General features: G+C 38.7%; 1 protein-coding gene across 2 annotated transcripts in view; it reads left to right on the plus strand.

Annotated features, from left to right (window-relative positions):
- The window catches only part of LOC126298730 (exportin-4-like), a 196533-nt gene that overhangs the window by 165160 nt on the left and 17290 nt on the right, over positions 1–14083 (plus strand). For both annotated transcript variants that reach the window (XM_049990169.1, XM_049990170.1), the window contains 2 exons: positions 9933–10116; positions 10759–11114. In XM_049990169.1, the coding sequence (XP_049846126.1) occupies positions 9933–10116; positions 10759–11114 (540 nt within the window). The remainder of the gene's footprint in view (positions 1–9932; positions 10117–10758; positions 11115–14083) is intronic.

A 14083-nucleotide genomic window follows, 5' to 3' on the forward strand; every position in this document is an offset into this window, starting at 1 on the left:
AGCAAACATGTGTTAATCAACACTGTCTTTACATATTTTGATATAAATGGGCATGTCAATGAAGTACTCACAAGGAAGGATCCACAAATTGATGTTGTTAATGATCGCACAGATGGAGAGATTTCTGTTCACAAAATGATATGATGCAATGTATAGACACTGGATAAACATTCAGGACAAGGTAATTTCAAATTTCTCGGCAGTGGTGCAATTTTACCAAAACCATTTGGTGCATTCTGCATTTGTTAACAGATCCATAATTTATTCCTTGCAATATCACTGCCAAAACTTTACCAGAATAATGTACCCTTGCAGGTAATTCAGTAAAGTACTAAAATCTTTTGTTGTTTATAATGTCAAACAGTTGACAATGACAAAATATTTCATATTCTACCCATTATAGGACATCTATGGGGCGAGTGTTGATCAAGATTTTCATGCACTCCATGTATTGCTATTGTCTGAAGTGAATTTTTGTTGTATTATACATCAGTACAGAGGTGGCATGACACTTCTTTCTGAAAAATGAGTGAGGCTTGGGTGTTTTCAGATGTCATCATCACCACTACTATTTTCTCAAAATGGTAGATTAGTAGGTTACTTCTTCAGTGCTGTAAACCAATAGCATTAAGTTTGACATGTTCCCCTGTCCAGATAGAATTATCCTCATGTTTAGCATACATTGTTGGCACTCTGTATAATCTGTTGAAACATGTGCTTATGACTCCTAGGATTTGGGTCTTATCAAATAGAATATTATATTTTCTGACTACAAAGCATGTTCAGCTATAAGTAATGCATCCATTCCTCCCCGTCTTATGTCAATGGCGGCATTTATCTTACTTTATTTCTTTCTCCCATGTCCTCTCCTTAGTATCTGTGTACATTTACCCATAACTTCACAGTATTCTGCAGATGGTGGACAAATATATGGAAGCACCAAAAACACAACACATTACCATGCCTAATACAGTGTAGGAAACCTGCTGGAATTCCAAACAGCTTTGAGTCATCTCGGAGGGGATAACTGCAAGTTCTGTGTGGTTTTCAAGGGAATCTTATTCCATACTTCCTGCAAAATAGTGGCGAGTTCAGGTAATGATGATGATGGAGGTGGATAGTGAACACGACCTCTCTCTCTCCAAAGTAGACCATAAAGGGTCAGTAATATTGACATCTGGTGACTCTGATGGCCAGGGTAAATGTGACAGTTCATCCTCGTGCTCACAAAACCAATCGCGGACAATGCGAGCTGTGTGAACAGAAGTCCTGTTGTCTTGGAACACAGCATCGCCATTGGGGAATAATCATTGTATGTACCATGGGGTGGACCTGATCAGCCAAGATGGTCACATAATCCTTGGCAGTAATGCAACCTTGCAAGTAACTGTGGGCTCATGGAATGCCATAACTGTGGGCTCATGGAATGCCATGATATGGCTGCTCAAAGCGTTACTGAACTCCCAACGTGTTTCGCTCTTGGACATAAACTTGGTCAGAAGTTAGAAACAGTGTGAAACCATGTTTTCCTGTTATGGGTATTTGTGTCACTGATGAGTGGTTTTCGAATTCCAGCTCTCCCTGCAATTCCCTGATTATGAAGCTCCCTTTGTGTTGTTTTGGTGCTGACAGGGCTTGTGAGTGCAACATTCAGTTCTGCAGTGACTTTTGCAGTTGTTCTCTTACCTTTTTTAGTGCATTCATCTTCAATGACTGTGTGTCAGAATCTAACAACTCACACTTTTGTCTGTGTTGTGACTTTGCAGTTGATGTTTTGTATGTATTATAAGTCTTCAGTACATTGCCTCTTAAATCATCAAACACTTCGGTTACCGTGGTTGTGGAGGCACCCACCTTAAGGGCTCTGACATATTGCACTAACAACTACACAGAACATCGTTCCGATCACAACTAACACTTGCAATGTATTGAAAACATTGTACAGGTGCCATTCGTGGTCAGGTACAATGGCGCAACCTGTAGGCGTGGCTAGCATCTGCATTTATGTTCAAGCATGCATTTCTCGTGATGTTTCCAAATTTAGTCCAATCGCTGTATATAAACCTGAATTTTCTTGTGATTGCTGAACATTCTTGTCCGTCCTCAGAGTATGTTGTATATTCTTTGCATATTAAAGTGATCTTCCTTTTGGCAAAGGTCTTTCCTATATGGCCTGTAACATCTTTGAAAGAGAGTAAAAGGCCTCGGGTTTTATAGATGCCCATATGTCACTTTGGTCTCTTCATAACTGCTGTAATGCCTTTCTATAGCAAAGTGATGGTAAGATTATCTGTTTCTTTTCCCATGCAACTCATGTTCTATGTCGAAAGGACAACTCTTGAGTTCACACTTAAGTGTTTGGCTGAGGATTCTCAGAGATAGAACTACTTTCACATTGTTTCTTGATCTATTTTCAAATGACACATGGAAAAATATGAACACCTAAATCTTTCCATATAAGTTCTTATTTCTCTTATTTTATTGTGATGGTCAATTCTCCATATGTAGTTGAGAGTCAACAAAGTATTTTCTCATTTGGAGGAGAAAGTTGGGAACTGAAATTTCATGAAAAGATTTTGCCACAGCAAAATAGCCTTTGTTTTAATGATTGCTATCCCAACTCACATGCTATATATGTAGCGCTCTGCCCCCTACCTTACGCTGATACAAAACAAGCTGCCGTCTTTGAACTTTACCAATGTCCCCTGTTAATCCTATCTGGTAAGAATCACATACTTTGCAGCAGTACTCCAGAAGAAGATGGACAGGTGTACTGCAGGCAGTGTCTTTGGTAGATTTGTTGTGCCTTCTAAGTGTTCTACCAGTAAAATGCAGTCTTTGATTCATCTTCTCCACAACATGTTCATGAATTCACTCCACTGTTGATTTACCCTTTTATGATCCTATACTTATTTTGTGAATAGTGAATTGGATTTATCCGTGCTCCAAGCTACTATTGCCATTCTTGAAGGCTGATAGGGAATTGGATTTCTCTGCGGCCCAAGCTAATGTTGCTATTGTTTAAGTCCAACATGCAGAAAAATGTAATCTGCATTGTACCTCCTCGACTTTCATGAATGGAAGGTTCACATTAACCTTATGCTGATATTCGTGTGATGGAAGGATGGGGGTTCTGCCTTTTTCCATGTCTCCACAGCAATAACATACTGTCCACCTAGTAGCAGAACTTGATATTCAAGCTGGGCTTTTTAGTTTCCTTACTGGTCATTACAGAGATAGATGAACGAAGAATTAATGTTTCTTGTCTGATATTGTAATGTGCATTCTTTAAATTTTAAGTGTGTCTTAATGTGATGCAAAGTATCTTTCCTGTAGCATCTGTCCTTTAAAATATTTGAATGTTTTTGTGATCTCTTTTCTGATAATACAAATTGGCAAGGGGCTTGGTGAAGAATAGATCAAATGAAAGTTTTGTAAGCTATATTCTTCTTGGATGTGGTACATATCATGAGGAGTCTTCCAGTGAGTCTCAGTTTGACAACTGTTTCCTCACAGCATAAATTGCTTGTAATAGTAGATGGTTGTGGCTGATGGCAGTGTTTGTTCAGCAAAGCTTTAATTAAACAAAATAGTCTTTTTGTCATTTGGCATTTTTACAGTACATTGTTTTTCATGTTGAGAATCAGCCACCAGTCTATTTTACAGCAGGCCTTTGTGCATTTTATAATAATATTCTAATGGTACAGCCTCCTTGTGCACAACTGTCCCCTATGTATGAGGTCCAGAAAATGCAGCATCTGTTTTTGGCAAAATCCGCATGTATTTTGTGCAAAATGTGCATCTATTTTTTCAAAATTTGCATATAATTTTTTATGAGTAGACAGACAAATTTAAAAAGTTATCACACTGCATGAGTGAAGACCAACAAAGCCTTAGTTCTTCGAAATTGATTTTTAAAAAATGTACTGATTGGGAACTTTTTAACTGAAATGTTTGCTTTTGCAAAAACTTCAACAGCTTTTTTTCCCAAATGGTCTTTATTTGGCTGTATTTAATCTTTCAAAACCAGCAGCATTTTCCCACTGGTGTACTGAATACATCTCCAATTAAAGGACTTTCTGGACACTATTTGTCTTCTTCGACCCAATTTGATGACTACAAAAGCTGCAGAATATTAATTTTGATCTTTTCTGGGCATTTGTAGCTATGTCTAACAATGCTACAGATAGAACTGACAAGGCATTTAGTGTTTTGAAACAGTGGAAGAATTTCAATGCACTCGAGTAAACATTTTAGATTTTTCTTTCAACCATTATAGAGCCAAGTGCAGGCGCTATACAGTATAGTGGCAGATGTCCGTGAGCATAAACAGTCTAGAATCCTGACTGCCAGATTGCAAAGGAGCGGTGCGAAGAAACAAGCCCGGCCTCCCTCTTGCAGGGCAGCCAATCTCTTGTGGTGTTGTAAGCAACATAACTGAAATCCATGATGGACAGGGATTAGTTGATTCACTCATTTCAAAATAAGAAAAGAAAACAACGAGCAGTGCACAACACAAAGCATTTGGGAACAGCTACGCGCATTTGCTTGTAGAGGTTGGCAGGGCATTGTTAATGATGTAGCTCAGGCACGATCTCTAGCAGTATTCAACACAACCATAGTTTAAAACATCTGACACCTAATTTTCCATGTTAAAAGTGCATTATAACAACTTTGGAACTTAAGCTGACAAACAAACGTATGTGTTTATATGTTATAAAATGCTAAATGTCACAGTGCCACAGCTGAGTACTACGTAGCATTATGTCGCGTGTATGTTAAAAAGACTATTCAACCACCCACAAAGTGCATGGCACCAGAGCATTGAGTGCATTGATACATCATTTGCACTTGTGGACTTTATTTTTAGAAACATGTTCGTACAGACATTATTCCTGGTAAAATAGTTCATCTAGATAAAACTCTCTGTGAAATAGTGTCTGTAAGTAATTTCACGTTTTGAGAAAGAATTCAAATCTATTTCACATTTATCACAAACTGTGAATTTTTCGGGTCATTACCTTTATATAAACAGCTTTAGTTACTGATATAGCCTACTCGACCATATGTAAATCTTTTATCCATCCACATGTCTGATTTGATATTCCAGAAGCATCTATATATTGTTCACTAAATGGCAATGCGGAACTGTATCAAAGGTTTACTGGTGATCAAGAAATATAAAATCAATTTTGGCTGTGCTATCTGCAGCCTGCAGGGACTCACAAATGATTAAAAAAAAACACACAGCTGTCATTTACATAGTGGTGGAGATGATTGTTACACAAAAATTCAACATATGTGATCACAACACGTTCCGTATTTATACAGAAGTTCATACATTGCTGCAGAATTTTTTGATCCAGTTGTTGTCTATGAAAGTACGTTTTCTTTTAAATCTGGCTGCTTTAAATATTTTTTTATTAACCTTGTTTGAATGACATGTTTCATTTAAGGGACTGTTTTGATATACAGGGTGAAACGAAATTTGCACACTTGGGCTTCAAACCACAACTCCACACATGGCAGTGATAAAAAAATGTCTCCAACAAAATTTTGTCTGGTGAGCACATCCTGCAGAAAAAGAATGTAAAAGAGTGGCAATCTGGCAACACTGTAAGCACATGTATTGTAACTACCTCTGTCAGCACATATTAGTTGTGCTGTACTTTTACTGCAGTGGATAGAGTTTTGGGTTAGCTTGCAGGAGGTTGATGGTTCGTTCCTGGGTTGAGGGATATGTTTTTTTTATTTGATAAATGTTGTCCAGGTGGTATGGTATCTGGCATCTTAATCATCAACAGTGACTGTAGTGGGTCATCTAGAAAACATTTGCACTGTCATACTGCAATCATAGAAATGGAAGATTGGTCAGCTTTGAAAGAGGCCCATTCCACTTCGTGTGTGTGAATTTATTCACACCACTTCATTTACTAGATGCAAAACTTTTTTTTTTCTTTATACCCTCCTCCAATGGTCCCATAGATTAGTACCAACTATTGTTCTTGCCTCGTTCAGGTCCATTACATTTTGTTAGGGCCTTATGTTACCAGTGGGATTAGCAACGTGCTTTGCAAATAATGTCCAAACTCTGTTCCTATTTGTATGTGTTATCACCATGGTACCACTAATTATGCCTATCAACATTGAGTCTGGTAACTACATGCTGTTTAGTACATATCTCAATGCATTATTATTATTATTGTTCTATTGATGGGATTATGGAAACATCATATCTATTACCGTTAGGGAAACAGCGTACTTCAAAACTGAACATTTCGCAATTAACGGTGTCAGGGTGAATCATGCAGAACAGTATCTATCAGAGGGGTAATGCACATTAGGAGGACCAGCGCACAGGTCTCACGGTGTGTTTATACTGTATGTACTGTCCACCAGATAGGGAATATCTGTGAGTGGAGTAATGCTCCCAATGCAGACTGCAATGTACATGCCAACACGTATCAAATTTCCTGATTGTAAACCTCTAAAGCAGTGTGGCAGATGTCTGGCATACACAAACAGTATGGGGATATGCTTCTGGTCATTGGTGCATCTGATAACCGGGTTGCTGTTGCCGTTCATGGATATGCAGCTAGAAAATCACATTGACGCCATCCACTGGAAGCAACACATTGATGGTCTGCTGAAACGTCTCAGTTCGGCTACGTATGCTATTAGGGTTATTGCAAATTTTGCTGATAAGAATCTCAGTAAATTAGCTTACTATGCCTACTTTCATTCACTGCTTTCGTATGGTATCATATTCTGGGTTAATTCATCGTTGAGTAGAAAAGTATTCATTCCCCAAAAATGTGTAATCAGAATAATTGCTGGAGCCCACCCACGGTCATCCTGCAGACATGTATTTAAGGATCTAGGGATCCTCACAGTAACCTCACAGTATATATATTCACTTATGAAATTTGTTGTTAATAATCCAGCCCACTTCAAAAGTAATAGCAGTGTGCATAGCTATAACACCAGGAGAAAGGATGATCTTCACTATGCAGGTTTAAATCTGACTTTGGCACAGAAGGGGGTAAATTATGCTGCCACAAAAGTCTTTGGTCACCTACCAAACAGCATCAAAAGCCTGACAGATAGTCAACCAACATTTAGAAATAAATTAAAAGAATTTCTAGATGACAACTCCTCCTACTCATTGGCTGAATTTTTAGATATAAATTAAGGAATGGAAAAAAAAAACTAACTTAAGCATTAGTGTCATGCAATATTTTGTGTAATGTAATATCTTGTACAGACATCTTTCATTAACCTGACACGTTCCACATCATTACGAAGTGTCGTATTCATGATCTATGGAACAATTATTAATCTAATCTAATCTAATCTAACCAGATAAAAATGTGCTTCATCATCTGGCGCTGCGCCTTCAGGTGTCAGCATCATGTGACAATGGTCATCCACGGACTCACCATACTCCAGCTACTGAGGAAGCTATTCTGGAGGTCATACACCATGAACCTCAGCGAAGTACACATAGTGTAGCAAGGTAGCTGTGTCTCTTGCAACCTATGGTCGTTAGTGTGCTGCATGAGCATGGGCTGCATGCCTATCATTATGGTTTCATGCAACACCTACATCCTGCAGATCGCCATCAGCAGATGCAATTCTGTGAATGGTTCCAACAACAAAAGGATGCCAATGATGACTCCTTGAACACCATAGTATGGTCAGATGAAGCAGCATTCACTCGTGAGGGTGTCTTCAGTGTGCACAATGCCCACCATTGGCGTGAGGGGAACCCACATGTCACCCGTGATCGTGGATATCAAATTTGCTTTGGTCTCAATATCTGGGCTGAAATATTGGACGACAGATGTTTGTGCCCCTACATGTTGCCTGACCAGTTGACTGCATGAAAGTATCATGCATTCCTCTCAAACTGTGCCTGATCCACTGCAAGGTGTTCCAGTACATGTTCAGCAGAGGATATGGTTCCAACATGATGGTGCTCCTTCACACTCTGGAATTAATGTGCGACAGTATATGGACAGAACATTTTCAGGGGAATGGCTCAGACATACAGGTCCAGTTGTATGGCCATCATGTTCATGTGACCTAAATCCTGTGGGGACACCTGAAGGAGCACATGCACTCTACTCTCCCAAAAAATGTGGAAGAACTGGTAGCGTGTTTTCATGCTGCTCTTGTTACTGTGAATGTGCAGCTTTGCTGCAAAGGGTCCAGAGCTGTATTATCTGGTGGGTTGCGCAATGTTTACACATGCAGGGAGGGAACTTTGAGCATCTGTTGTTCTGAGGACAATGTATTATGTTGTGAAGGTCATGAAGTCATTCATATGGACATTATTATTGTAACTGGTTACTAATGTGCAACATTGGAGCACTAATCTTACATGTAGTATAAATAACAAATAGATGTTGTGTTATTGTATTGTGCTATTATCTTTAGCATCTCGAAATTGATATTGTTTATGTAGTTATTCTGTCCTGTGACCTAAGAAACGATGTATATTACAGTATGAAATGTCAGAATGATATTAGCAAATTAAAAAAAATGTGCCCCAACCCAGGATCGAACCCTCGACCTTCTGCATGCCAACCTAAAACTCTATCCCCTCCACCAACTGTAAAGCACAACTAATATGTGCTAAAAGAGGTAGTTACCATATATGTGCTTATAGTGTTGCCAGATTGCCACTCTCTTTAACGTCCTTTTTCTGCTGAATGCACTTGCTGGACAAAATTTTGTGACAGTCTTTTTTATTTTCTCGCATGTGAGGAATCGCACTGTGAAGCCCAAGTGGGCGAATTTTGCTACACTCTGTATATTAAAATTCACCATTGACTCCATGTTCAATCTCCAGTGGGACTAAAATGTCAATATGATGAAAATGTTTGGAGAGTTGTTAAGAAGAACAGTGTTGCCATGTACTATGGAAAAGTTCTTTTCTGGGCATGTGTTAACATAGTTTACTTGCTCCTAGACATGTCAGAAGTAATCTTATGAAAGTTGTTAATGTAATTGTAATACACAGTATATTGTTCAGTCAACTGAGACATTTCTTAAAGCATTGTTACAAATGTCAGTGGTTGTAAATCTCTCTCTTTAAGAGGCAGTTTTATTTAACTCCAGCCTCCTCTTTCGTTTTACCAGTTGAAATTATAAGTAAAGTACTTGCCATGGATAGACTATTTTTCTGTGAAATCACTAAAGTAATATTGGTTTTCATAAAATAAAAAAATCACATTTTCAGTTAAAGTAAAAATAATTTCTGTCATTTAGACTGAGAACGTGTTACTATCAATTAATATGCTCCTTGTCTTAGGGAGCACATTGTCAGCAATGTGTATTTATTTACTGTAATTATATTCTTCACTAAACTTTCCTCAGAGTAAACCGAAGCTCTAATTGTATCTTGTTTCAGTTTGTTGTCAAAAAGAGCAATTGGTTTTTGAAGCCAGAAACTACTAATTTCTTGTAGTTTCTTATTTCAGGGCCCTATTAAGATGACAAATTTCTCCAATAAATTCATTTTATTAAATTTTTCTGCTTCATTATTGTTCAGTTATCTTTTTTTCAGTTTGGCTTTTAATGCAGTCCCTCTCCATTCGTCCTTAGGATTATGTAAATTAACAAGGGGTACACATTGAACAAGGAATGTTTTGTCATACTGTTGTAGCAGGAAGACACCAGCTGCTACAGAGGACAAGTTAGTTTCACCATCATATTTTTGTGTAATGGTTATGTGACTGTACATATAGACATTGATTTTCTGTAGTTATTCATTGTAATAATTCAAATACGAAAACTGTGTGCAGCTGCTATTAATGACAGTATGATTTTGGGCTGTATGCTTTTTGCCAAAGAGTTTCAGGCTACATTTCTTTTCTTTCTGGATGTAGCTGTATGTAATTTACTAAATATCTGTGCTACTTTAATAGGCCTACAGCAGAAGACTGAATGCAGCAGCTCTTGAGACTGTAAAAGTGTATACATTAAGGAACAAAGGACGTTTTAGTATAGAGGCAGCTGCTGAAGAGAATGCATATCAAGATATAATATTGCTGCTTGAGCTCCTCACGGGATTGCTGTCCAAGGATTACGTGGTTGATCTAGTTCCCAGTGGTAAGTAAATTTAAAATTCAGCGTAAAGCTTTAACATGGTTTGCCTGATGCCTGGTTTTGATCAGATGTTATTTTCAGATGAAATAGACGAGGCACTGTTCCTTACGTGGAAGACAATAAATATTTTCATTGAATGCCATATGTATTGATAATACAAATTAATTCATCTGTTTGAGAAAATAATTTAATGTAGTAAAGGAACTCAGGTGTCATAAAAATAGATTTTCATTCAAGCACATACTGTTCAGGTAATACGTTCACTGAGTTATTTGCATCATTTTTGCTTCCACATTTAATCAAATGTGAATGTATACAGTTCTGTGAGAAGTGAATGTCAACAGGCTGTAGAGGCACTTGAGTAGTGGTTTCACCAAAATTATATCTGATCAGTTGAACCTGCATTTTTCTGTTGCAAAACTGAAGCAAAATTGTTTCCTTATCTAGTTGCATAAGAAGATTGAGCACAACATTTATTTCAGTTTGTTAATTTTGTTGGGTTCTATGAAGATGTTGAAATGTACTTGGCATTGTTCTACTTCTATAAATCTTTTTCTTAGAGCATGTTGGGAATATAATTGTACTGTGATACTTAGTTTACATGTAGTTGTAAAGTGTAACTGATACTACCTTTTTGTTTTTTAGTTTTACAACATCCAGTGCAGTCAACAGGGCATGGATATGATGCAGCAGATATTGTACTGTTTGGATTGAACACTCTGATGCCCTTACTGAGTATAGAGTTGCTGAAGTTCCCAAAATTGTGTCTTCAGTATTTTAAGTTAATAACATTTGTGAGTGAACTGTATCCAGACAAAGTCTGTGCATTACCTGAAAATATGTTGGTTCACCTTATGGAGTCAGTAGCATTGGGTCTATCAGATCTTGGCCATGATGTTTCTGTGCTGAGCTTTGACCTTGTGGAAGGATTGGCTTCACATATATATGGTTCCCGTTCCCAAGCATCAGTTGCTGGTGCCACTGTCAAGAAGTTTTTGGAGGTAAGTTCAGTAAACAAAAGTCTCATCTTTTGCTGTCACTAAATGACAGAAACTTTTTGATTCTTCTATACTGCAAGAAAACAAGAACAACTGGAAAAGATATTGTTACACAGAGAAGTTAGGTAGTCGATGGCGCTTAGGTAAATATAACTGTCAGAAATTAAGTATAACAAATATTTTGAGTAACCATTAAAAATGTTGCAGCTGTGTATTGGTTACCTGAAATAAACTTCTTAAGTACCATTAAACATAATAGATGTAAAAGAGTAAAGGAGGATTGCGGACTCAGAGAATATGACAGCCAAAATTCCATAAAATACAGACTTAGAAAGGATAGGAATAATCGAAACTGGTTGGTAGTTTTGGGGGCAGAAAGATATAATTCTTTCTCAAAAGCTAGCATTAATTTGAATTTCGTTAACAAATTTTTGAGAATTTAGTTAACAAATTTTGCAACATCTGTGGATGTGACAGTAATACAGTGTAAAACATTAATTCTAGTGGTCTTGACAATAAGTGGATGTGTTGTGGTTGGCAGGAGAGCCAACACCGTATTACTAAAGGAGGCCGAAATGCACGCGTTTTAGCTCACGCAGGCTGGCGTGAGGTCTGGAACATGACAAGGGAATTAAAATTGAGAAAAACGGACGTAGCTGGTGGAATACTTAACTTTAATCCATTAATGACGAACGTCGCTCTTGACGGTACATGATTTACAATATCAATAGAAACTGATCATGGCGCCTTGCTAGGTCGTAGCAAATAACGTAGCTGAAAGCTATGCTAACTATCGTCTCGGCAAATGAGAATGTAGAAGTCAGTGAACCATCGCTAGCAAAGTTGGCTGTACAACTGGGGCAAGTGCTAGGAAGTCCCTCTAGACCTGCCGTGTGGCGGCGCTCGGTCTGCAATCACTGATAGTGGCGACACGCGGGTCCGATGTATACTACCGGACCGCGGCCGATTTAAAGGCTACCACCTAGCAAGTGTGGTGTCCGGCGGTGACACCACAGGATGTATTGCAGGTGCGCCTTTTGAGTTGAGTTTATTATTCAGTTCATTTAAAGTGGTTAGGGATGCATGCTATGAACCTGAGTCTACAGTTGTTAAGAATTTATACTTCACTTTTTCTCTTCATAGTTATGTAAAGCTAAACTCATTAGTGGCATATGTGGAACATTATGTAGTGACAAACAATTAATTCACATTTTTGTGGAGAATTAGTAGTAATGTTATAAAAGCAACCATTATTCCATGTGGAGTTGAAATTTGTTTGTTGTAAGGCCTCTGATATTAGAAGGTAAAAAATTTTTCTTGAAACGTGTTGATTAAATTTGGCACTTCTACACTCCTGGAAATTGAAATAAGAACACCGTGAATTCATTGTCCCAGGAAGGGGAAACTTTATTGACACATTCCTGGGGTCAGATACATCACATGATCACACTGACAGAACCACAGGCACATAGACACAGGCAACAGAGCATGCACAATGTTGGCACTAGTACAGTGTATATCCACCTTTCGCAGCAATGCAGGCTGCTATTCTCCCATGGAGACGATCGTAGAGATGCTGGATGTAGTCCTGTGGAACGGCTTGCCATGCCATTTCCACCTGGCGCCTCAGTTGGACCAGCGTTCGTGCTGGACGTGCAGACCGCGTGAGACAACGCTTCATCCAGTCCCAAACATGCTCAATGGGGGACAGATCCGGAGATCTTGCTGGCCAGGGTAGTTGACTTACACCTTTTAGAGCACGTTGGGTGGCACGGGATACATGCGGACGTGCATTTTCCTGTTGGAACAGCAAGTTCCCTTGCCGGTCTAGGAATGGTAGAACGATGGGTTCGATGACGGTTTGGATGTACCGTGCACTATTCAGTGTCCCCTCGACGATCACCAGAGGTGTACTGTGGAGACCTCACGCCCCACGTGTTGAGCAATTCGGTGGTACGTCCACCCGGCCTCCCGCATGCCCACTATACGCCCTCGCTCAAAGTCCGTCAACTGCACATACGGTTCACGTCCACGCTGTCGCGGCATGCTACCAGTGTTAAAGAGTGCGATGGAGCTCCGTATGCCACGGCAAACTGGCTGACACTGACGGCGGCGGTGCACAAATGCTGCGCAGCTAGCGCCATTCGACGGCCAACACCGAGGTTCCTGGTGTGTCCGCTGTGCTGTGCGTGTGATCATTGCTTGTACAGCCCTCTCGCAGTGTCCGGAGCAAGTATGGTGGGTCTGACACACTGGTGTCAATGTGTTCTTTTTTCCATTTCCAGGAGTGTATATTGAAATAAGCAAGTATCATGCATTTTGGCTAGATATTACTATTGTCACCAGTAATTATTGAAATGTATTTAAATTAGCACCTGGACATCTACACAATCTATTAATTATAATATTCTGTACACTCATCAATAAATTCTGCGTCCTATAATCTTCATTGTGACTGGGTCCACAGCTATCATGAATTTCTTAAAGGCATCATAAAATCATTTAGAAAATTCTCTGTCCATTTCAAAATAATACATAATATAGAAATTATAGCAGTATGTAGTAAATACTCTATCTTCTGCAGGCTTCCATTTACTGATACAAAATGTGTCCAATAATATAATCATGAAATGAAAAATTTGGCTGATCCTCTCTTCACCATTGTTCTGACACCATACCACGTCAACACTTTGAGTATTTTAAAAATGCTTTAATTGTGGTTATTTTCTTGTAATACAGTGATAGTTATCGTGCAACAAAGACATTTATTTTTATTACTCATTTTTACAATTATGATGGTAATTTCTAAACTGTTTGAATTTGCCACTAAAAATTGAAGTGCGTTCACAACACTTTTCACACAACTAAGTAATTTAGGTGTAAAGGAGCCCACTCACTGAATAGTAGAAGTATTGAGTCGTTGACAGACACACACAAAAGAGATACAAGACTTCTTGCTAGCTTTTCGAATC

The sequence above is a fragment of the Schistocerca gregaria genome, chromosome X (genome assembly GCF_023897955.1).
Source record: "Schistocerca gregaria isolate iqSchGreg1 chromosome X, iqSchGreg1.2, whole genome shotgun sequence".
NCBI classification, from domain to species: Eukaryota; Metazoa; Arthropoda; class Insecta; order Orthoptera; family Acrididae; genus Schistocerca; species Schistocerca gregaria.